General features: G+C 34.8%; 2 protein-coding genes across 5 annotated transcripts; one reads left to right on the top strand and one right to left on the bottom strand.

Annotated features, from left to right (window-relative positions):
* Window positions 1-3,906: 3,906 nt before the first annotated feature.
* LOC130799739 (uncharacterized) lies at window positions 3,907-14,942 on the top strand. Of its 4 annotated transcripts, none has more exons than XM_057662947.1 (10): window positions 3,907-4,131; window positions 9,170-9,270; window positions 9,417-9,481; window positions 10,537-10,669; window positions 11,329-11,593; window positions 12,719-12,847; window positions 12,945-12,994; window positions 13,504-13,601; window positions 13,673-13,960; window positions 14,313-14,942. In XM_057662947.1, exons 3-10 carry the CDS (start codon window positions 9,434-9,436, stop codon window positions 14,766-14,768), a joined length of 1,467 nt encoding a protein of 488 aa, XP_057518930.1. In that variant the 5' UTR covers window positions 3,907-4,131; window positions 9,170-9,270; window positions 9,417-9,433; the 3' UTR covers window positions 14,769-14,942. The 4 variants fall into 4 exon arrangements, with proteins under 4 accessions (XP_057518930.1, XP_057518929.1, XP_057518931.1 ...); XM_057662948.1 differs by having other exon boundaries at window positions 3,932-4,131; window positions 9,177-9,270; XM_057662946.1 differs by lacking the exon at window positions 9,170-9,270.
* Window positions 14,943-18,337: 3,395 nt separating this feature from the next.
* Window positions 18,338-21,387, bottom strand: LOC130799887 (uncharacterized). Its single transcript, XM_057663165.1, has 2 exons — window positions 19,255-21,387; window positions 18,338-19,176 (listed from the first exon to the last, which is right to left on the bottom strand). The coding sequence occupies exon 1, from the start codon at window positions 20,024-20,026 to the stop codon at window positions 19,487-19,489; it is 540 nt and encodes a 179-aa protein (XP_057519148.1). The 5' UTR covers window positions 20,027-21,387; the 3' UTR covers window positions 18,338-19,176; window positions 19,255-19,486.
* Window positions 21,388-24,922: the final 3,535 nt, after the last annotated feature.

Below are 24,922 nucleotides of genomic sequence, written 5' to 3'. Positions count from 1 at the left end.
AGGTACCCTCAGGGAATCTAGTTGCCTCTAATCCTTCTCCTACGCCTATGCATATGTTAACTCAAGAAACTCAAAATTCTTTTGTTCTTTTCCCATCTTGTACTCCTTCTCCACTCCTTCCAAATCAAGTTTCAGTCGATGTAGTGGTTAACTTAAGAGAGAGTAATGAGGTGGCACCTTAGGATGATGGTAATGAGGTGGCATCTTGGGATGACGGTAATGAGGTGGCACCTAAGTCTAAGAGGATTGCCAATGAAATGAATGAAGGAAGAAAGAAATGCAATACTTGTCGTCATTATGGGATTGAAGGTCACAACACTAGAACCTGTACATCTACGTAATTTATTATATATATTTATATTTTTTATAAAACAATCACATACATAAATTATATTACAAATACATAATATATATTATTATATTTTTATAAAACAATCACATACATACTATATTACAAATACATAATATATTAATCATTTTAAACACAAATTCATGATAAATAATTATATAATAAGAATATTAACTTATTCATCTTACACAGTAGTAGAACAGATGGATCCAAAAGCTCCAAGATCACAAGACCCTAGTGAGTTGACTATGTAGGAAGAGCACATGAGCACTCATTTTTGTGGGATGTCCAGGTTAGTATATTTACATTCTGTATAATTATTATATTTGCATTATAATAATGATAACATATTAATATAAATCTTATTGTCTCGTTTTGTAGGTCTCCGACACAGACACATAATTCACCAAACATCCTGATTCTATTTCATGGGTGATTGATGAGAGGATTATTCCATACCTTGAGCGCATGAGGTTGTATGGATTTTAGAGTTGACCGCGCTATTATCAAAACATTGGTTGAGAGATTGCATAAGTTGACACACACTTTTCATTTCCCTATTAGTGAGGCTACCATCATTTTGCTTGATGTAGCTTTGCTAACAGGACTTCCCATCGAGGGACGTGCCATGTCTACCACTGGAAGACAGCTTTCAAGCTGGCGTGATGTAGTTCAGCGCGTTTTAGGGGAGCGCCCTCCCGCAGATGTTGTTAGAGAGAGCGGTTACGCTTAATATGGTTGGTACAAACCTTCTCACACCTCCCCAAATGTGCTGATGAGGTTACCATTTCGAGATACACCAAGGGGTATCTGTTATACTTGATAGTTGTCTTGTTTGCTGACAAATAAAGCAGCCAAGTTCAGCTCCATACTTGACGTTGTTGGATGACCCTTGAGAGCGCATCGCCGAGTACAATCAGGGTTCCGCAACCCTTAGGTATTTATATAGAAGGCTTTGTGGTGCTGCAAAAAGGAATGTGAAGAAGATTGCGAGACTATTAGTCATATTATAGGTAATAATCATAATTAACTTTTTATTTTCATTTATGTTTAATTAGTTCAATACTTATTACATTTGCATCTATTAGCTCCACTGCAGCAACCACCACAAGATGTCCCATACGGATCCATGTGGATTTTGCGCGCCGTACACGCAAACACACAAGGACTAGGTTAGGATTACTACGACCCAACCAGGTAAACATCTTAGTATTCATTCTCAATATCATAATCAAATTAAAACATTATTTACATTAGATAACATATTTTATTTATTTTGTGGGACCCCCTACCTCGCCGAAGCGTACGCAGCTGTGCCCTAGCACTCGGTGATTCAGTCGGGTGCCTAAAGGGCATCTGTACCACTCATATGCTTCAACATAGTCAAAGTTCATCTACCTGAGCGCGTACTACACCAATATGAGTTGGTATAGGGCATTCCACCACCTTGCGACACTGAACTCGAGTTGCATCTCTCTACGCACAAGGGTTAGGGTACAAAGAACTAAAGCGAGATCAATGACCGCCACATTGCTCGTTGAGATCACAGGCTGGAGCTGCTAGCCCAAAGTGTGCAAATAAATGCCTTTAGTGCACCTACTACTGCTGACTACATGTCGTTGTTCCTCTCCATCACTTGCCGATGGATGACACCACAAGGTATTATTGCTACGACAAAGTATGCTCTTGTTGCGCCGACGATAACCCAATTTGTAAGTTCTCATTTGTATTTAATTGTTTAAACTAAAACTTACATAATATAATGTTATTTTAACTTACTATTGACTGTAGGCAAAAGGTGTGGCAGTTGTGATCTGCTCTAGCCATGAAGAGTTGGTTCGAGAGATTGTGCAGCGCATGCTCCTGGGCATCCAGTTCTAGCACTTCATTCTTGAAGTTGCGGAGGAGGCATCACCAGCTACCAACGAGGTGCACGTCTCGTCTCCTCCTCATGACATTCATTTGGAGGAGATGAACTTGTCATACCTCGGTGATGGTGTGGGCACTGCGCAGGCTGGGCCATCCCAGCCAACATAGTACCAGTCCCCTCCACTTTTAGAGCGACACACGAACGCTTCCTACTATAGTAGAAAGAGTAGGAGGCCATCTCAATTAGATAGGGTGGATGAGGGTGATGAGCGTTAAACTTGTATGTATTTTGATTGACTTATGTATATATTGGACATTTGTTTCATATTAAACATTTGTATATATTTCGTTTTGTGCGTGTTTGTGTGTATATATATATATATATATATATATATATATATATATATATATATATATATATATATATATATATATATATATATATATATATATATATATATGTATGTGTGTGTGTGTGTGCGTGTGTGTTTATTTAGTTTATTATAGTCTCCATGCCTTGACTTATGAATGCTCGGACTTTTGGCGATGAATCATCCCGCCTGGAACATACATTGATCTGTAATAGCTTATGATGATGTGTTTATTGCAATAATATCAAACAAAAAAGATTCATAAATTAGGGAAAATGATGCCAAAAATTCAACATAATTTCATTAATAACGATTACAAATACATTGTTTATTCATGAAATACAACAATTACAACCTAAGATTTCTTCTTAAACTTTTTCAATATTCTCTCGGTCTCTTCACTCCTACGTGTCTTATCAGTTGCTTCCTTTCTCAAGTTATGTATCTCGTTTCTAAACTCCTCATTCTCTTGATCGAGCTTAATAATGATGTCTTTTTGCCATTTGGTGCCCTCTGGATCAATCGACCTAAAGTAAGTACGTACCAATCCTTCATGGAAAAGTGGACAAGCAACATATTGACGACCAGGATCAAAATCGCTCCAATCACGACAGTATTCGACTTCACGACCATAATGACAATGCTCTTCCATTGAATGACGTTTTGAGATATACTAATGAAATAACATAATAACTTTAATTATAATTATCTAATAAATTCAATAACAACATTAAAATAATCAACATAAATTCAATAATAACATTAAACAATCAACATAAGTTATAGGAAAGTACCTAACTTCAAAACAATTTTGATGATACTTTGATTGAGTTTAGATGGAATGAATTGAGTTATAAGGTTCTAGTATTTATTGAGGCTTTATTTAACGGCTAGTTTGATTACTTACCAGTTAGTTTGACCACAAACTACAAGGAAAAAGTCAAAAATAGTCAAGTATTTGTTCGTAGTTAGTAACTGCGAACAAAGGAGACCTAATCAAATAGGGTCAAACTTTTGTTCGCAGTTATACTAAGTGCGAACAAAGGTTTGACCTTATTTGACCAGGGCTTCCTTTTGTTCGCTGCGAACACATACTTGACTTTTTTGATCACTTCCTTTTGTTCACAGTTAGTAACTACGAACCAATCCAGACCTCAACTCTGAAACTGGAGGCGCTTATCTTTGATAATGTGTTTGTCTGAGGCTTATTATATGTTGTTTTTTTTTTGATGATTGTGCTTATGTATTTCAAATTTTCACTTAAACTAAACATGATTTGGCTAGTGGAGTTTACAATTATAGCCTTAGGTTAAACCTCAAAATTGCCAAAGGGGTGGAGGAACCGTAAAAAAAATCCTGAACCGACCAAACGGAAGGCGAAAATATCATGTCAACAAAAGGCACCATTTTTGGTTTTTGGTTTCGTGTTTAAGATACCAACGATTCTTCTCACCAAATTTGTTCAAGAAAACTCCGGCATTTGCTTGTTTTAATATCTTGCTTCGGATCGATTATTTCTGAACGATTTGTCAAGATTTTGAGGTAAGCGCATAATAGTTGTGTGTTAATTCATTGGAAATTACTAAATTTATCTAGAAATTTATTGGGTTTTCTTGTTCTTAAATAATCGACTTTTACAATCTTTATATCTTGTTATTGATTATGTTATAAAATATTTTGTTTTAGTCGGAATCATTGTGAACATATATTTTACTAATATTAATAATCAGAAGCCTTGTTAGATTGTGCAATATTAGATTGAGTATGCCATTGGAGATACACGACTAAAGCTTTACATAAGAGAAGAATATTTGATTTTATTATTATTCAACAAAAGACATCTATTACTAGGAACCAGGAACATATAAAAGAGGAGGCAATCATAACAAGATTAACAGCTAAATATATTATGTTGGGGTGGTTTAGATAGAGTTGGCTGTCTTGAGGCATGTGATGGGCATATGTATAATTACCAACATCCCCCTAAAACTTGGCAATGTTAAGATCATGCCAAGTTTGTTCAGAACTGTTTGAAACTGAGAAGATAAGATTTTGGTAAAGAGATCTTCTAACTAACTTGAGGTTGGAATAGAAGTTCAGTGTATTAGATTTTCCATAACTTTCTCCCGACTGAAATAGCGGCCAATCTCTATGTGCTTGGTTCTATTGTGGAGTACAAGATTGTGAGCAATTTGTTGTGCTAATTAGCTGTCGCAGTGTAGTGTTACAGGTTTGAGCTATTGTACTCCTAATTCCTCTAGTAAACGCAAAAGCCAAGTTATTTTTGAGGAGGCAGCAACCATGGCTCTGTATTTAGCCTTTGAAGGTCATCTAGATACAGTCCCTTGCCTTTTGGATTTTCAACTAATAAAAGAACCAAGGGGAATGAGATATCTAATAATAAAGCGCCTTGAGTTGGTGTTGTTTCCCTAGTCAGAGTTTGAGTATGCTCGTAGAGTTGTTCTGTTAGTGGCTTAAAGTAATATGCCTTGACAAATAGTTGAATCCACATCATTTAACGTGTGGGGAAGAGCTTTGTGTTTGGTTGAGGTCTGCATAAATTGACTAAGGGTTTGTGTTGTGTAAGATAAATCTAGGAGAGTGTTTGTTAGGAAATTAAGCATGCCAACTAAAGATCTACATAAGGTTGGATTGTGGAGAGGTAGAGAGCTAGGAATTTTTATGAAGTTTGGTGTTTAGGGGTAAGGGTGTAACAACATGTTTGAAGACTCGATTCTAGAAATATTAAGTAATTCTTGTGCAAACTTTTTTTGAGTCAAATCCACACCATTAGTTAGATGAGAAACTTTAATGCAAAGAAAAAAACCTAAGTGGCCTAGGTTGTTGATGCTAAAATTTTGGATAACAATTATGTCATCGACATAAACAATAACTTTGTGATAAATGTTCATGCATGCTTGATGAAGAAAGAGTTGTCTTGTTTGGATATTTGAAAAACCTGTTGTAAAAGCTCAGTCTAGACAGTTGTTTGAGGCCATAAAGAGATTTTTTAAATTTGCAAACCATGAATAGAGGATAACAAAGTCCTAGAGGGGGAAATATGTGTACTTTATGGAGATCATCATGTAAAAAGAATTATTTACATCCAAGTAGAAGGTTGGAACAATCCCCACTTCTCGGATGCTGCAAGGGCAATGAGACAACGTATGGTTGGCATCTTAACAATCGGTAAAACTGTTTCTTGATAGTCCACCCTATGTTCCTTTGGCAACTAGATGTGCCTTAAATCTTTCTAAGGAACTATTTGCTCTCAATTTTACTTTAAAGACCCATTTACATCCAGTAGCTTTTTTTTTTTTTTTTTTTTTTTTTTTTTTTCTGGTTGCAAAGTAACATATCCCAAGTTTGATTGTTGTGCAAGGCTTCCAATTCTATGTCCATAGCTTTTACCCAAAAGGGAATCTTTGGCTGCTTTTTTGTATGTAGTGAGCTCATGCCAGTTGATATGAGTATCCATAATTGATCGATGCTGATATGGAAAAGTGCAGGAATTATAAAATTGCACAAATGTTTTTGATTATTAGCAGATTGACAGTAACAGACTTGCTAGTATGAGGGTAATTTATGACTCCTAATGTACCTTCTAGGAATGGGTTGAGGTGATTTAAGTTGCTATTAAATCAAACCCAAGATTTTAGTTGTCATGTATCAAAAGGATTATTATAATTGGACTGGTTTGTTTGAGAGATTGAAGAAGAGTTATTTGAGGGAGGACTGAGTAGAGAAGGACTCATAATGGGGAAGTTTAGTTTGTGTAGGTAGGTAAAAATGTGAAAAAAGGAGAAGAGAAATTGGTAGTTTACCATAAGAAAAGTGGTATTCATGGAAAGTAACATCCCTAGATATAAGGATCTTTTGAGTAACTAGGATTTTTGCCATATTATTTTTCATATGGAGAAACAAAAGTTAAACATGAAAGAGGCAATCTGTTGATAATATATGCACCAGTCAAAACACAATAACCCCAAAATTGGAAAGGAAGATTTAACTGAAGTTGCGAAGATCTATCAACTTTTAGCAGATGTTTGTGTTTGCACTCGACAACCCCATTTTATTGGGAAGTGTCAACAAAAGACTTTTGATGTTAAATACCATAGCTATTGTAGATATGTAAAGCCTCACCATCACAAAGTTATTTGGCATTGTCAATGCGAATAAACTGAATGGTGGTTTCAAAATGCAATGTAACAAAATTGATATACTGTAATAAAATTGAATAATATTTACTTTTCTATTTCATCAAATAGAGCCATGTAGGTCTAGTGAAGTCATCAACTATTGTAATACCCCAAATTTAGCTTGAAAAAGAATTGATAGACTACTCATATCAACAAGATGCATCTTCTTTTCTAGGGAGCTCATTTGCTAAGAACTCCACAGTTAAGCGTACTTGGTGGGGAGCAATTTTAGGATGGGTGACCTCCTGGGAAGTTTTCCCGGGTGCATACGAGTGAGGCCAAAGTGCGCTGGAAAGACTTGTGTTGGTTTGTGGGGCTAGTCTATAGTCTCCAAGAGTAGTCACCAGCGGTCCGAGGGGCCGGGGTGTTACAAATGGTATCAGAGCAACCTTGCGACCGTGGCTGATAGTGTTCAGTGCACCTAGCGGGGGAAGAGATCCTGAAGTTACAGTCCAACAAGGACGTTGTATTCTTAAGTGGGGGTGAGTGTAATACCCCAGATTTAGCTTGAAAAAGAATTGATAGACTACTCATATCAACAAGGTGCATCTTCTTTTCTAGGGAGCCCATTTGCTAAGAACTCCACAGTTAAGCGTGCTTGGTGGGGAGCAATCTTAGGATGGGTGACCTCCTGGAAAGTTTTCCCGGGTGCGCACGAGTGAGGCCAAAGTGCGCTGGAAAGACTTGTGTTGGTTTGTGGGGCTAGTCTCCAGTCTCCAAGAGTAGTCACCAGCGGTCCGAGGGGCTGGGGTGTTATAACTATAGTCAAGAAAAAAGTATAACCATTGTATGTAGTTGTATTGTAAGCTCCCCAAACATTTATGTTCAACATTTGAAAGGATCTAGTAGTTTTTATAGAACTAGAATGAAAACAGTGTCTAACTTGCTTCGCAATCGTGTAAATAGTGCAAATAATGGAATCTTTAAAATTTTTGACATCAAGAACTGGACATAAAGCTTGCAATTGTGGTAAAGAAGGGTGTCCTAACCAAAGACGTAAGAGCTTAACTTCCTTAAGACGAGCATGATGAGGAGAATTAGTAGCAATTAAACATGAAGTCTTGAAAGAATCTTTAGTAAGATAAGGAGAAAAATCAACATAGTAGAGGCCATGCATAATCCTACTATGAATTATGAGCTCCTTCTTGATAGGATCTAAAACCAAACACTTTATTAACAGAAAAGGTTAGTGACATATCCCTAATAGAAAAACCTTCATATGTTGCGGTTTTTTATATACTGTGATTTTGGCCCTAAGTACTTGAAATAGCAACAAATAGCATTTGTTTGTTGCTTCGATTTAAAACTGGAGCATAAAAGCCACTATATGTTGTGGTTCTTTGAGAACCACAAATATAGTGTGTGACTAACTCTATCATATGCATAAAATTGAAAGAAAACGTGCGATTCTGTCCTTAATTTCTTTGATTTGACCTTTAGCAAAAGGATGTTCTTCTCTTGGTGTGTTTAAAACCTAAATATAATAATAACAAAAAGTACAATAGATTTTTTTAATATAATATTAAATACCACTAATAAAATATAAGAATGTCAAATACCTTTTCAACATTTTCAGCCTTGATTTCCATGATAGTGGATAACATATCGTGAATATATCTTATCATGTAGTAGCCACAATCAATATTATTTTGCTGCTTTGTGCTTTAGTACATTAGAGAAACAAATTACAAAAGATTAGAGTCAAAATTTGTTTAAAATGCAAAAGCCCTTAGAAGCTAACTTGAAACGTATTTTTGAACATATGCCTATTTTTTTTCAAGTCTAACAGTTTCAAAATAGTAATATATACTAGTTAGTTTTGTGTGCCAAGTTTCATGTGAAATAAATCAAGATTGACCTAGTTTAAGCAAGTTAGTTGTAAACAATCCTTAAAAAGGCTACTTGAAACATAATTCTACACATATGCCTAATTATTCAAGTCTAAGCATTTCAAAACAGTAATATATTCTAATTAATGTTGTATGCAAAATTTCATGTAAAACAAATCAAGATTAACCTAGTTTAAACAAGTTTTTTTGGCTGAGAAAGAAGATGTATTAATGCTCAAGAAAGAGTAAACATACAAGACCGAGAAGGGTTTAAGGGGAGAGAAAATGTCCTTGAATTTTTGTAAGTAAAATTATTGAGAGTTCGTGTGTCTAATCGTTGGTAAACACTAAGCAATTATCAATACAATTGGCTTCCCCTTGTTTCGATGAGTTTAATAGTTTTGGATGTGCTTGAGGGTTTTTCCCAGCACCCAAAATTGTTTTGTTCTTTCTATTATTCTTCATTTTTAATTTCGTTTTTGCCTATCAAATTTACAATTGTTCAATTTTTGATTGTGTGCACAAACATTGGTTGTCGGTACTAAATCAAAGTTATTAGCCACCTAGTTCCAACGAGCTTCAATACTGGAGCAAGGCTAAAATTAGAATGTGCTGAAGATGATAAGCCGTTAACTCATGACGTTGATAGATAAGTTAAGGAACTCCTTTTTTTTGTTTTTTTTATATGCTTGATTGTTGACATTTTGAAATATTTAAGAAAGTTAAGATTTTGAGTATGTGGAGTTTTTCTTGCTTTAATAGTAGTGACATTTGTATTTCATCATGATTTGTTTTGTAGGAATCATCGCTTGATTTATGGACACTAGAACTTCGAAGTTAGAGGAATCAACCTCCTCAATAATGGTAATTTCTTTTCCATGATGTTTCTTATGAAAGATAATTCTATTGATCTTCTAAAGCTAAGGCTTAAGATTGTACTTAATCACTCTTTATGAGCTTTGCACTGTTATTTTGGAGTGTAAAATTGTATCACTGTGAAACATTTTGAAGGTTATAACCTCTTAGCAAAAGCTAGATGGAGAAAAGAGGGTATTTAGTGGAGAAGTGCAAGCAAAACATGTAAGGAAGGGCTTAGGTTAGGATTTTTGGCCTGAGTATCTACATTACAGCTACCTGGCCTTTCTGGTCAAAGAAAGAGGCCTCTTTACTAAAAAAACTTTTGGCATTGGTTGTTTTGGGGGATAAATTTACATTTTATCACGTCAATTTTATGGCTCTGTAGAATATAGCAAAAACATGGAAAAAGAAAATAATATGAAAAATCATTAACTCTTCTTGTTTCATTGCACTACACTTCCTTTGCTCAGTATAGATTGTACACCTTGAGCTCGGATGTCAATTGCTGGTTATTCATAGACCTTTACCACTTTATTGCTTATTTGTGAACACATCTTTGGGTTTTGGAGGCTAACCACAGTATATTGTTTTAGCTATCTCAAATGGAATGTTAGTACTGATTGATTGAAGAGTCTAGTATTTTATCTCAAATGGAGGAAAAACACATTAACAACTAATGATTTTTTTGTTTGTTATTTATTTTGATTGACTGCTTTATTTAAATGATAGGGATAAATTTGTTATTAGTTTACATGAAAATAATTATAAAATGACTAATTGAAGCATATCTTTTCATAGGCATGGAAAATAACATTTAGTAAGTTCATTTTATCAGTTATGTTGCATTTGGTAAAACGTATGAAGTATGCTGAACTTGCAAATGAATGATATCCAAGAGATGCATAGCTACACTACTAAATTCATTTTGTGAGGGCAAGGGTTGAGGCATTGGTCCATTAATTTTGTGATTACTCTGTTTGGCACCAATCTTTTTATGTGTCTATCTTAATTTCATGATTGTAGCTCACTGTGTTTTTCTGAAAGGGTTTCTTTTTTCGCAGGCACCAAATAATACTTATAGGAACGGAAGGCTTATCCCACAAATATTTACTTCAGTGCCAGCTCTCAATGGAGCTGTTTCTTATCTGGCGGAAACAACTTCTTACATAACCAGTTGTTTGCCTGATTTTTCTGGTGAGTTAGACTTTTCGAAGGTTCTACATGCATTTCATACTGTTTTTTTTATTGGTGTTTTTATGTTATGTATGCTTATAGGCTGTACAGTGTAGATCTGTTACACATTGAGAGCTAAGTGTTGAATATAGAAGATTGTTTAAGAAATTTGAAATATAGATTGAGACTCTAGGCTAGTAATTTGTCGGAACTTTATTTGATTTGGGTTTTTGATTCACTATATTTCATACGTAATAAAATACAAGTTAGATTATAATAACTTAAATGATGTCTGGTCGCCAATCTTTATTCTTATTTTTCGAACTTGCTGGAAAATTATATTTTGTCTCTAGTATTCATTTTTGAGCAAACCTCGAATGCTCAATAGTTGCTCTAATATTTTTCCCATAGTTAGCTACTTCGTCTAACCATTGTACTTTAATTGCTCAATGAATCATGTTTTAGCAACTGAACCATTATACTTTCAAAGATTGAATTAAGAGTTTAGCTATATCAGAGAAGCTATTATATGTATTATTTCATAATTTTTGAAATATATTATTCCACTTTCACCTCAACATAGTAAAGCATTAATCAAACTCAAGTGATTCAATGCTAGTGTTGTGCTACTTTTTTTAGCATTTTTTTTCTAGCTTAACTGTATGAGGATGCTGTTGCAGACCATAGCACAAGGGCCGATGGTAATAGAGAAGCGCAGGAAAGAATGCATTTGGTCTCTGAACAAATGTCAGGATTACCTTCCGCGGGTCATGTTTATTCAAATAAAACACAGGACAGTGATTTAGGATATTCTGCTTCGGTAAATACAACTGAGGACCCAATATTAAATGTTGCTGAAAGTAAAGATGCAGCAGATGTATCGTCACATAATGCTGGTGATTTAGTGCCATCTACAAGTACGACTGGAATTTCTCTCTTTCAAGGGTAAGATTTTATTTCCAAGTAACTCTGATGACCTTCATGGTGAACAAACTTCTAATGTTTCCAAATGGAATTTTGTAATTTCCAGTGGGTTCATTTCTGTATGTTTCGCTTTTCCGCTGAAATTCCTCTTTCATAATGGTCCTTCCTTTTTAAAAACATGTTATTATTTCGAAGTGTAAGATGCTTATTCTTTGCACATTTTTTTATTTCCCTCTTCTTTCAAGTTGAAGCTGATCTTTTATGGACTTCCTATCGATAATGTTTGTTGGTATTTTGTATCCAGCTCCGTATATGGGATTTAAAGTAGTAGGTGTCATTGAGGCTTACTAAAGGACGAAATAGTGTTGTCATTGATAAGGTTGCTCCACCGTCGTAGGGCATCATTGCATATCTGTCATGTTAAAAGTACCATTAATATTCTCAATAATTAAATAGCTACTTAATGATGCGGTTAGGTTTTATTGAGTTTTGATGTGCAATCTGGTTCCATTGATTTTTTGAAGGTGAATGTGCTGGTGGATTTATGAGGTGTTCCATTGATGATAATATGATATGGAGATTTTTTTTAAGATGTGATAGTGTTCCACTGATATTTTTGTAACTCTTCAGTTTATATGGATGATGCTCCTCTTAATGCTTTAAGAATTGAAGATTCGAGATGACAGAGTGAATTTTAAGTTTTAAATTATATGGTCCTAGTTCTTCCTATGTTATATCTTGGAACTGAAGCATTTTCACTTATGTAGTTCATCACTTGAAGGAGAAATGAAGACATGTCTGTAATAATTCCTGTAGATTAGTAATATAGTTGATATTTGTCATATCATATTTACAAAATATGATTCCTTAAAATAAGGTTGCTTTATTTGCTTCTAAGGAAATCACTTTAAGCCCATGCAAGTTTGGTACTGCAAAATTAGCTACATCTTCTAAAACATCTTCATCTTCAGTGATCTTCTAAAATATGACAATACATCTTACCAGGCGCGTGAAAAAGGCATGGATAAACTTTTTTATTAATTATGTATTTCATGATTTAACTTTGTAATATTTGTTTGACTTCAGAGATAGTGTGATATTGCTCATTGTTCTCATGTCGAGTTTGTGTAATGGTGATACTATTAGATTGGTTGAAAAGGCACGAAGAACTGTTCGTGGGTCTGCCGATGATATTGGTTGGCTTCAACGTGATCCACATATGCCTCCCGTGGAAGATGGAACTATTAGATTTATGGAAATTCTTGACAGCATCAGGTGTAATTCATATTTGCCTTTTATTTCCTTTATGCTGTTTGTTGTGCAAATTCTGATTTTCTTAAAATTATTTTATTTTATTTTTTTTTGTTATCAGGCATGGTGTCCACAGGCTTCCGAAGTCAATGATTTATTTATTGATTCCAGGTATTGAACATATTTTTCATTCAAACAAGAGTACTTGATGTGTTTTGGATGGGTCACATAGTTGAGGATAATTTGTTTCACTGTACTTGGATTCGGACTTGTGAATGATGTGGCTTATAGGAGTGGGAACGTTTGTTGTGTGTAATTTGTTAGGAGGTTCTTTTATCATAGTGTAACCACAGATTTTTGATTATTGACAAATTCAGGCTTACTGTAGGGCTATATAAGATTGGTCAAATGAAACCAAGACCAGCGCTAAACTTGAGATACTGTCAATGTTTAATTTCCTAGACGTTAAGGTTTTCTTTTAAATTTGATAAAGAACTTGCTGACTTTTAACTAGTTAGACTCCTCTAAGTAATATCTGGTTGCAATAAGACGGTATTCTGTATAATTGTATAGTATTGCCTAGTGACCAACAATATTGGAGCCAGAATAGGGATTGGTTGTCCTTGGTTAATTATTATTGACCCTTTTTTGCACCTCATTACTCCAGTTAATGGTTGCAGGTCTTTTCAGTAACCATGGACCACTCTATTTCACAAACACAAAAGCTTGCTTCTCAAAGATGGGTTTAGCATGTCATATTGCCAAGATTCATAGTGAGGTAGTTTTGGCTCCAACGCCTATGTGTATTTTTGTGTGCATCGAATTTACTAATTGAAGTATTTATGATAGGCTTCAGTAGAGAGAAATGCCAAAGTTTTAAAAGAATACATTGAGGAGATTTATTGGGGTTCTAACAAACGTGTCATGCTGCTTGGTCATAGCAAAGGAGGAGTAGATGCTGCTGCGGCTTTGTCTATGTATTGGCCTGAACTGAAGGATAAAGTTGCTGGCTTAGCATTAGCTCAAAGTCCATATGGTGGTAGCCCAATAGCTTCAGATATTTTGCGGCCAGGACAGCTTGGTGATTATGTCAATGCACGTAAACTCATGGAGATTTTGATTTGTAAAGTAATTAAAGTAAGCCTGCTAAGACTATTATGTCTGTTTCCTTTTGTACGACACTACACAAATCTTGGGTGATTATGTGTTCTCCCAAGATGATGGATTTTTTTGTCACCATCTATAAAACCAGTCAAATTCGTTTGATCAGTTTCGTGTTGTTTATGTTTGTCCCAACGGCTCATAAATTTATTATTCTATTCGTACCGTTATAAAATAGCTAAAAAATAACAAGTAGTTTTCTTCAACAAAATTTTAAAATGCGTTTTTCTTATCATAGTTGCTAACAGAGCATTGAAATTTTGAACGAATGCAGCATGTATTGCCTCACTTGGTGATTCTTTCTGATATATGTATGTTGTTTATGAAGGGTGATTTACAAGCTTTAGAGGACTTGACATATGAGAAAAGACGGGAATTCTTGAGGAAATATCCCTTGCCCACAGAGTTGCCTGTTGTATCGTATCACACACAGGCTAATCTCTCTCCTGCTGTACTCGCAACGTTATCTCATGTGGCACATGCGGAGTTAGGTCAGTCTGCTAAACTTCCAGTGATGATACCACTTGGTGCTGCCATGGCTGCTAGTGCCCAGCTTCTTCAGGTGAGGTATGGAGAGAAGAGCGATGGCCTTGTGACCTGTCGTGATGCTGAAGTCCCTGGCTCGGTGGTAGTCCGCCCAGAAAGAAAGTTAGACCATGCTTGGATGGTTTACTCTTCATCAAATGATGACCCATCTGAAGCAAATGCTTCACAGGTCTGTGAAGCTCTTTTACAGCTGCTTATGGAAGTTGGGAATGCACAGCAAATATCTTTCTCCAAATGATGAAAGAGTTAATTTGGTTTTTTAACTGTTATTTATTTATGAAGATGTAGGATGCTCTTGATATTGGTTCGTCCTTACGCAAATTCATTATTGTAAATAATGTATTTGATAGGTAAAATTTGCAAACTTGATACTAGTGTTTAGATCTATCAGTTTGTCTTCCCATTGGTGACACTCTTGACACTAGGGCTCCATTTAATGTTGGGTTTCTTGGTAATCTTTTCATCCTATTTTGGTCTCTGTTTATTGAGTGGATAATTCTATTTTCATTTTTCTTTCTCTCTTTTGGAAAGTAAAAAGATAGGTTCCACCACTCCTTTCTCTCTTGTACTCGAAGCAAAAATATTACCCTTCATTCTCTCTCCTTCTTTCACCTTATCTTATCACCCTTTTATAAGTGGGCAATCCTGTTATGATGACAAATAATTGTCAACCCAAGTTTTATAATTGCACTAAACATAATTAAATAACACTTGTTTTTGTCGTGAAATTTGAGTTGAATTTGTTTACAAGGGGAATGATAGGTTGAAGCTGTCCGTGGTAGTCTACTGGCAGAAGTTTGATTATATTCGACTGGTATCTGCTAAATGAGCACCAAATTACTTATCCGGGGGCGTCTCCCGAAAAATCGAAAAACCCTTTCGACACTTATGTCAATGATCGGAAAAAAAAAACAATGTAATGAATGAGAAAGTGATTGATGTGATAACTCAGGAAAAATGCCTCATGCTATAAAAATGAGGGTATTTATCGCTATCATTTTCATTTTATCGCCACCCCTATTCTAATGAATTTACGATTTTTCTCCTGGACTTAAAATTTCTTTTATATATTCCAACCTCGCTAAATAACACTCTTATCACTTTTAAAACACTAAATTAAAATATAAAATTTGTGGAGCAAAAGCTAAGGAATTCAAACCGCAAACAATTAATCGAGATAATTTTTATTCGAATTTAATTAAATTAAATTTTTTTGAAAAAATAAATTGGGTGAATCGCAGGCGACTTGGCCGCGGGTCAGTCACACAAAACTGAACTCACCCAATTTTTTTTTTCAAAATAATATATTAAATTAAATTATTTTTATTTTTATTTTTCTTATTATTGTTATTGTTATTATTATTATTATTATTATTATTATTATTATTATTATTATTATTATTATTATTATTATTATTATTATTATTATTATTTTTATTATTTTTATTATTATTGTTGATATTATTATTATTATTATTATTATTATTATTATTATCATTATTATTATTATTATTATTATTATTATTATTATTATTATTATTATTATTATCGTTAATAAATTTTTTTTATATATTATTATTATTATTATTATTATTATTATTATTATTATTATTATTATTATTATTATTATTATTATTAATTTAGAAAATTAATTACAATATTAATAATAATAATAATAATTAATATTTTTGTTGTTAAATTATATTTGTTGATAATGATTAGTTAAATATTGTTGTTGTTAAATTATATTTGTTGATAATGAGTAGTTTTATATATTAATTAATTATTGTCTTTTGTTCATGTGGTTAATTTAACGTAACGTTTGATTGTTTTTATTTATTAATAATAGTTAATTAAATTATCAAAAATGTAGTAAATGGCTGGTAATAAAGGGAAAGGAAAGGGTTTTTTTTAGACACTTGTTGAGCGGTAATAGTTCTAGGCCTACCCTACTCAGAGGGGACCCTCATGAGAGGGGGGTTACGAGTTCTGCTACGAGGGCTAGGCAGAAAGAGGCTGCCAGACACAGTGAGGCCCAACGGTCGAGTACGTTGCACCAAGCGCGCACTCGGTTTGATGACCAGGCTAGCGTCCAGAGTAGTTGGGGGGTTTCTAGTGATGATGATGATGAGTACCAAGGCGCTGTTGGTCGCCCAGTGGATTGGATTGTTGTCCGCGGGCTCGACGGTAAATTCACACGTGCCGGCCCTAGATCTGCAGGCGCATCTGAGCATGCCGGAGATAGTCACGTTGATAATGAGTCGCCACGGGGGAGCAGGTGCTCACAGTCCGCTGGAACAGACTGGTTGATCACATCGCCCCAGCCCGGGGGCCCCACTGATACGAGCTTCCACATGCCCTGAGGGGAGATGACGATTATGTTGCACGACGTGCAACGCATTTTAGGCATAGGTATTGAAGGTTCACTACCGGCTGAACCTGCTGAGGGGGAGTGGAAGCTCGCTATTGTTGATCTATTTAGGGAGCCCATGTTCGAGCTACGACGGAAAGGGATATTCACCAGCGGTTGCATCAACGTTGGTGAAGTTATGCACTTGTACCATCAGTTTCAGGCTATGGAGACCCAGTCGACAGCTTATTACATGGCTATTGTCGGCTTTACACTGCCGGCGGATAAGACCAGAACCGGCATGCGACCTCACCCGATACTAACCGTCAATCTCGATTAGGATGAGATCGCTTGGGTTGCGGTCACGCTGGCGTACATGTATTGGCAACTGGGAATGGCGTCTAGGGCTGGTTGCAAGACCATTGCTGGTTGCCTCACATTGCTTCAGACATGGATTTGCAAGTACTTTCCAGCCTTTTGCCCCCATCCTCGTCAAGCAGATGTGCCTAATAAGACTAGGGCGGAGATGTTGTCCACACTCAAGCTAGGTTGTGAGATCAACAGGCTGAGAGACTACAAGAGTATATTGGACTCCCTGACGGAAACTCAGGTATTGTACATCACATCACACTTTGTTATGCATGTTATTTTAATTTTAGATTATTTTTTTATGTTAATTTCGCTTGTATGCAGGTGGAATGGACTCTATACATGACTTCTCCGAGGACGTTGCTAAATGTGCACCCACGCACCGCCTACATCGGGGGTATCACTTGCTTTGATATCGTCGAGGTGTATTTGCCAGAGAGGACAGTGCGACAGCTGGGCTTTGTGCAGGCTATTCCCCCCCTCCTATGAGACCCACTCACGCTCTACGACCTGCTCACGGTACCTATTCCGTGACCTTTGCTTCTCCGCCTATTTACACGGAGGCATGGAGTAGGTTCCCCTTTTGTGGCCGCATTGGTGATCAGGCACTTCGTCGGGCATCTGTTCCATCAGAGGCTGATCCTAGTTTCGTTGAATGGTTTAGGGTGTCTTCCCACCCTTATGTCCTCCCCGGCGAAGGACCGAGTGCCGATTTTGGTCCAGCTGAAAGCATAGTGGAATACGTTAGTTTTTTCAATTTATTTGCTTTCTATTATGTTTTTGTGTTATTTAGATGCTGTTTAATATCTTGTTCACACCCTTTTTTTGTTTATTTTTTTACAGTTTGTAAATGAATGGTCAAGTTGAGTCGCTTCATTGCCGAGATTGCCTCCTGTTGCGAAAATGAGACCCCGGGAAAGACAGGCTGTTGATCTATACGTTGATGATGTTAGAGATTTATTTGCCGAATGACAAGCTTTTAAGGGGCATGGCCCTTCATAGACCGTTTGATTTTGTAATTTAAAACTAATTTACATCAATGCCTTTTATATTAAAGTTAAATTAATTTACATCAATGCTTTTATTAATTTACAACAATTCTATACATATTGAATTGTATCCACATATTGAATCCCATCTACTTATATAGTTAAACTAAATATTGATGTACACAATAGTAACACTATGGACTATCTACAAATTGAATTCTATCTACATGTATAGTTAAACTAAATAATGATGTACACAATAGTTACACTATGGACTATCTAAATTTACAGCATCTTCAGTGGTGTTACTACCTTTTGGTGGTTGTGTCCCGTATAGTCTATTCCAAAGCAAAATCCTGCTACAAAAATGTGTTTCTATATGTCTTGAAGAATTGTCAACTGCTTCTCTTCATGATTGCTGGACTGGCGGCAGTGGAGATGAATCATCATTCATTAATAGTTGAACAAAATGATTTCTATTCCCCTAACATATATGTATAACTTTATTTACACTACGCACACCCGCTGCTTTCCTTAACGGAAGAATTAAACAGTTATAGTATGGATTACCGTCAGCAGAACCATAATAAGTCATGACAATGTTAAGAAACGTTGCTGCAGAGTACAATGCCATCGGTGCATCCAACCTATGTATAAACGGAGCAGGTCCATTGCTATGCGAACCAATACCAAATATAACGTTATCTAACGCCTCTGCCGATAGATACACACGTAGGTATTGCTCTCTGTTCATTTGCATTTCCATACACATTGCACGTCTTAAAAGAGGCCATGCCTCCTCGCCTCCCAGCTCTGTGACGGCAATTCACAATTACCGTCACCCATAACATCAATCCAATCAAACAAGTAAGGAGGGAGAATATGCGGGATGTGATTCGGCCATGGAAACAGTGAAAAATCACGACCTGCTGGACCATCTGCAATTATTAAAAATAAAGTTAGTAACATTAAGCTGTAATAAACGTATGTGAATAACGGAAAGGAAAGTCATGTACCGGATAAGTTGAAAGTAAACTTAATTCCAACTGAGGATTGCATTTCTCGACCACTAGATCTCCCGCGGGATGAAGATCTAGACCCTCGATCACGAGAAGATGATCTACTATATTCAAATGCGCTTTTATTTGTTCTAAGGATTTTTGTTGTGGTTGGTCTTCCCTTTCTAGGTGGACTTGCGTAAGGCTCAGGTATATCGGCTCCATCAGGGTGTAATTCATCTTCAAGTACCTAAGACAAGCGTCGTACAACTGCGGGATCAGCTTTTAAGACTTCATCGACCAATGATTGAAAGTACTCTTTGTCGTCGGCGTTTGCGTGCCGTACTTCTTCGTTGGTGTCAGCTCCTACCTCTGTGTACTTCAAAGTTCTCCAGAATGGATGAATGTCATCCAAATACAAAGAACCATGTGATCTGAGCGACAGATAGAAATAACAAGCACACGGCAATCCATGGGTGCGTTGAAGTGCACAACCGCATTTGTTAAATAGATAGTCACTCAAATCTAACATACGGTTATGCTCAAGCCGCAACTGTTCCAAGGCAAAAATAGATACATGGCGATATAAAGGTCTAAAGAAATGATGTCGCAACGACCTTGAAATAGAATTCATGGATTCCTGTAACGCTTGTCGGATCCTGGCTTGCTGATTTGTTATCTGTGCGTGTGCCCTTTTAAACAGGGTATCAAATGAGCTAATACCGCTACCAAGATAGTACTTGAAAGATGATTGTTGGCTTTCAACTCTGCTGGTAGTCTGGTTACCCATATTTAAACAGTCATTCGTCCATGCACGCACAAATTTCTCTTTAAGTGGAATCCATGTTCCAGCCAAATATCGAACGACCTTTCTGTTCCTAACCGACTAGGTAGTCACAATCGATTGCCATCTGTCTTCAAATTCGGCAAGTGTAGAATTGTCAACCAAGGGGTTTCATCTACTTTAACTGAATAACTGCCCTTGTTGATTTCTTTTCCTGCCACACAACTTGTCCACCATGTTCTCAACGTCGTTGGCTATATGCCATACGCATAACAAATGTCGCATATCTTCATTAAACACAACATCGAACGTAATTAAGACATATTCAATAATAGAATGACAATAATTAATCAACAAAACCTTTTTACATGGGAAGACATCACGAATAGCTGCAGATAAACCCTCATCTCGATCATGACGCTAGGAGTCTGAGCTGTGCCAAAAATATCTTTCAATCCCTGCAACACCCACGAATATGACATAGCCGCCTCATCTCGCATCAAACAAAACGCAACAAAGAAGTTGTGATTGGCGTCATTCCGATTACTTCACATAGTGGCCACTTTTGTTTGTTTGTTTTGTACGTTGTATCTATCAACACAACATACGGCCACGTACGTATCATCTGGATGGAGGTAGGATTTGCAACTAATAATCTGCTCAATTCCCCTTCATTATCCAAGTCTGTCCAAACCACGTAATTATGCTCTGTGGCCATATAAAGACAGTGTTGAAGGGGAGTCCTATCCTCCATCTCTTCTCTCCTTATTGATTGCCTAACATTATATATCTAATTCATACTAGCAAAAAAACCAGGAAAATTTTCTCTAATTGAAGTAATGATAAAGGCAGGTTGCATGCCGGTTGCACTAAGCTCTCGTATGTGCTGCCGAATATCTATATTCAACCTATTTGCCCTTACATGACCATCTCTGTACACTAAGAATCGGTGGTTATGTCTACCTTTTCCTCAGGACACACCTTCACCGTCCAAGGTCCTTCTCCTGGTTTACGACTACTTGCTACAATCATAAATTTACACCGACATGTTCTACTTTTAGAACCAGGTCAGGCAGCATTATCTATCTAGGTTATGCAAATCACCCCTAATATTACCATAGCATTGACATCTTAAATACAAACTAACTCTAGATACTCCTTCTTTTTGTTTATAAGAAGCACGTGTAAATTGAAAACCAATCCCTATTGCTATCTCATTGGCCCAACTATGTAATTCATCTACGGAATCAAATTCCCTATCCGTAACAAATCTACCAGAGTAATCTACATTGTTCCCTAAGTTTTCCAAGTCCTGCAAATTTAAAATATAAAATAAACAATACATTAGGTTAATAAAACATTATACAAACAAATAGTAATAATAAAAATATTCAAAATTAAATAAAAACTAATTTACTTTAATAATTAAAATTTCAACTACATTAAAAAATATATAAAATAAAATAATTCTAATAATAAAAAAATACATAATAATATTAAATAATAAAAAATAATAATACTAATAATATAAATTATAAATTATTTAAGTTAATAATAATAATAATAATAATAATAATAATAATAATAATAATAATAATAATAATAATAATAATAAGAAGAAGAAGAAGAAGAAGAAGAAGAAGAAGAAGAAGAGGAAGAAGAAGAAGAAGAAGAAAATAATAATAATAATAATAATAATAATAATAATAATAATAATAACAATAACAATAATAATAATAATAATAATAATAATAATAATAATAATAATAATAATAATAATAATAATAATAATAATAATAATAATAAGAAAATAATAATAATAATAATATAAATTTTAAATTATTTAAATTAATAATAATAACAACAACAACAACAACAACAATAATCATAATAATAATAATATAAATTATAAATTATTTAAATTAATAATAATAATAATAATAATAATAATAATAATAATAATAATAATAATAATAATAATAATTATAGTAATAATAATAATAATAATAATAATAATAATAATAATAATAATAATAATAAGAAAATAATAATATTAATAATATAAATTATAAATTATTTAAATTAATAATAATAATAATAATAATAATAATAATAATAATAATAATAACAACAACAACAACAACAACAACATAAACAACAACAACAACAACAACAACAACAATAACAACAACAACAACAACAACAACAACAACAACAACAACAACAACAACAATAATAATAATAATAATAATAATAATAATAATATAAATTATAATAACAGGAATTATAAAAATAATAATAATATAATTTATTAAATAAATAAAAATTATTTATATAATTTAGATAATAATAATGTAAAATAATAAAAAATAAAAAAAACAAAAATTGGGTCGCGTGCGACTGGACCACGGATGAGTCGCACAAAACATGCAATTCATCCGTGGTTCATTCGCACATTTTTTGCGACTTCAGTTTTTTGTTTTTTTTTTAAAAAACACCAATTCGAATCGATTAAAGTACGTACCCAATCGGATCTTTGGGTGTGTTATGTATGTCCATTTACCCGAACTTGCTCGAAACAAACTGGAACCCTGGGCTGTTAAGTGTATCTTTGTGGGCTATGGCAAAAGGGATATCGCTGCTTTGATCTGACTCAGAATAAGCTGTATACCACAATGGATTGTGACTTCTTTGAGCATTCCTATTTTTACTCCCAGCTAGGGATGGCCACGGAGCGGGTTACCCTGAACGGAACCGGTCCCGAACCGCTTGGAACCGGAACCGTTTGCGACAGGTTCCGAACCGGCCCGAACCGCGGAACCGTGAAACCGCCGGAAAAAAACTACATGAACTGGACCTAAGAACCGCGGGTTGGAATCGGAACCGGTCCGGATGAACCGGTCCAAAACCGGGACCGGTCCGGGTGAACCGGACCTTGAAACTAGCCGTTGCAAATTTTCCTATAAATACCCATCACTTTCAATCAATTTCATTCACAACTCATCTCTTCTCCTACTCTCTCTACTTACTCTCTCTACTTAATTACTTAATTACGCAATTATTTTCTTAATTAAATAATTAGTCTTTTAATTATTTCTTAATTTAGTTAATTACATAATTAGTCTATTAATTATTTATTTATTTATTAATTCTATTATTATTATTTCAATATTATCAATCATGTCTTCTTTTTTGAAAAAAGCCTCTAAAAAAGTTACTAAAGTGGCAAAATCATTGGGAGGTTCTAGCTCCAAAAGAAAGGCCACTTCAACTCCGTCGGTATCAACAACACCTTCGATTAGTAATTATAATTATGAACCAAATTATCCAGAAGGGTACGACCAAGAATTACATAATTATGCAGAAGAAGTGGAAAGATAAATACAAATTGATGAAGAAGAAGAAGAACAAGAAGAGGAACCAACGACCCCTACTGGGATACATATATCTCGACAGTCATCAACAAGATCACATGAAGAACAACTACAACAACAACAAAAAAGACAAGCTCGTGGTAAACGAATCAATTTCCAAACTATCGGTTAGTTTTGTAATTTTATTCTTCAAATTGATTAAATTTTAAATTATTATTTATTTATATATCGTGGTATTTGAGTATGTCTTTAATTTTAAATTTAGATGAAGATGAACCAGTAAGACAACCTTTTCCGACAATGCCACCTCCTAGTGGTAGAGCTGTTTGTTTTCTTATGCGCTTGTCAAATTTGTGAAGGTCAAGGAGTAAAGCCCTTAGTTTCATACAATTTCGCCAGAGGTAAATACTTTTTCAGTTTTTTATACATACATTATATATTCATATTTTATAAAAATATATTTATTGTGTTTTGTGAATACGTGTTAAGTGGTGGTACGGGATCTTTTAACAAACATTTGGCAAAGAAGCATAGATAGATCAAAATTGGATTATTCAAAAAAGAATAATTGCTTTTGAGACAATGCTAGAAAGACATACGAGTGAAAACATAAAATATAGATTAGTAGAGATATGTAGAGAATGGAACTTATTAGATAAGATATTTTGTTGTTCTACCGATAATGCAACCGTTAACATTAAATGTATGGAACTTTTGTATAACGAACCTGCATTTAGTTTTATCCTTGGGGGTAGCTTATTACACATACGTTGTTGTGCTCATATAGTTAACTTATCTTGCCAAGCAGGTATAAAACAATTAAGCGATTTATTAGATCCAATTAGAGACATAGTGAAGTGGCTTAGAATTGGACAAATAAAGAGACGATATAAGCAATTATGTGACCAATATCAACTAAAAAAAGTGTATTGGTCATTAGATACTCCTACACGTTGGGGCTCAACCAACGATTTATTAAGAAAAACGATTGATTATCGTCCAGTTATAACACAACTTTATAGTGAGTGTACAGATAACTGTATAACTGATGACACATGGGAACTAGCTATAGGTGTACATAAAATATTAGAAGCTTATGACCACGCAACTAAGATTTTTTCATATGTTTACGAACCAAACGTTCACTTAGTAATAAGTGAGTGTATTACTATTTTTTATCATCTTCTTAAACATACGCATGATGATACTAACCCATATTTAAAGTCGATTCTTGCAGATATGATGGATAAGTGGAAGGCATATTTTACCGATTTTCTTTATATTTATGGAATTGCAATCATTTTAGACCCATGTTTTAAAACAAAAGTCCTTACTAAAGTAATTGGATTTTACTACCAATCATTAGATCGCCCGCCTAGTGATGTATATAATTATGTTGGAACTTGTAAAAAACTTTTAGCAGAACTTTATGATTACTATGCTAGTGTATATAACCCAAAACGCGATACGTCTAGGCGTGCTAGCGTCTCGGCACGTCCCTCTTATTATAATTCCGTAATAGCTAATA

Source organism: Amaranthus tricolor, chromosome 14, assembly GCF_026212465.1.
Source record: "Amaranthus tricolor cultivar Red isolate AtriRed21 chromosome 14, ASM2621246v1, whole genome shotgun sequence".
NCBI lineage: Eukaryota > Viridiplantae > Streptophyta > Magnoliopsida > Caryophyllales > Amaranthaceae > Amaranthus > Amaranthus tricolor.
Note: the sequence above shows the minus strand (reverse complement) of the source record. Positions and strands in the feature narration are given on the sequence as shown.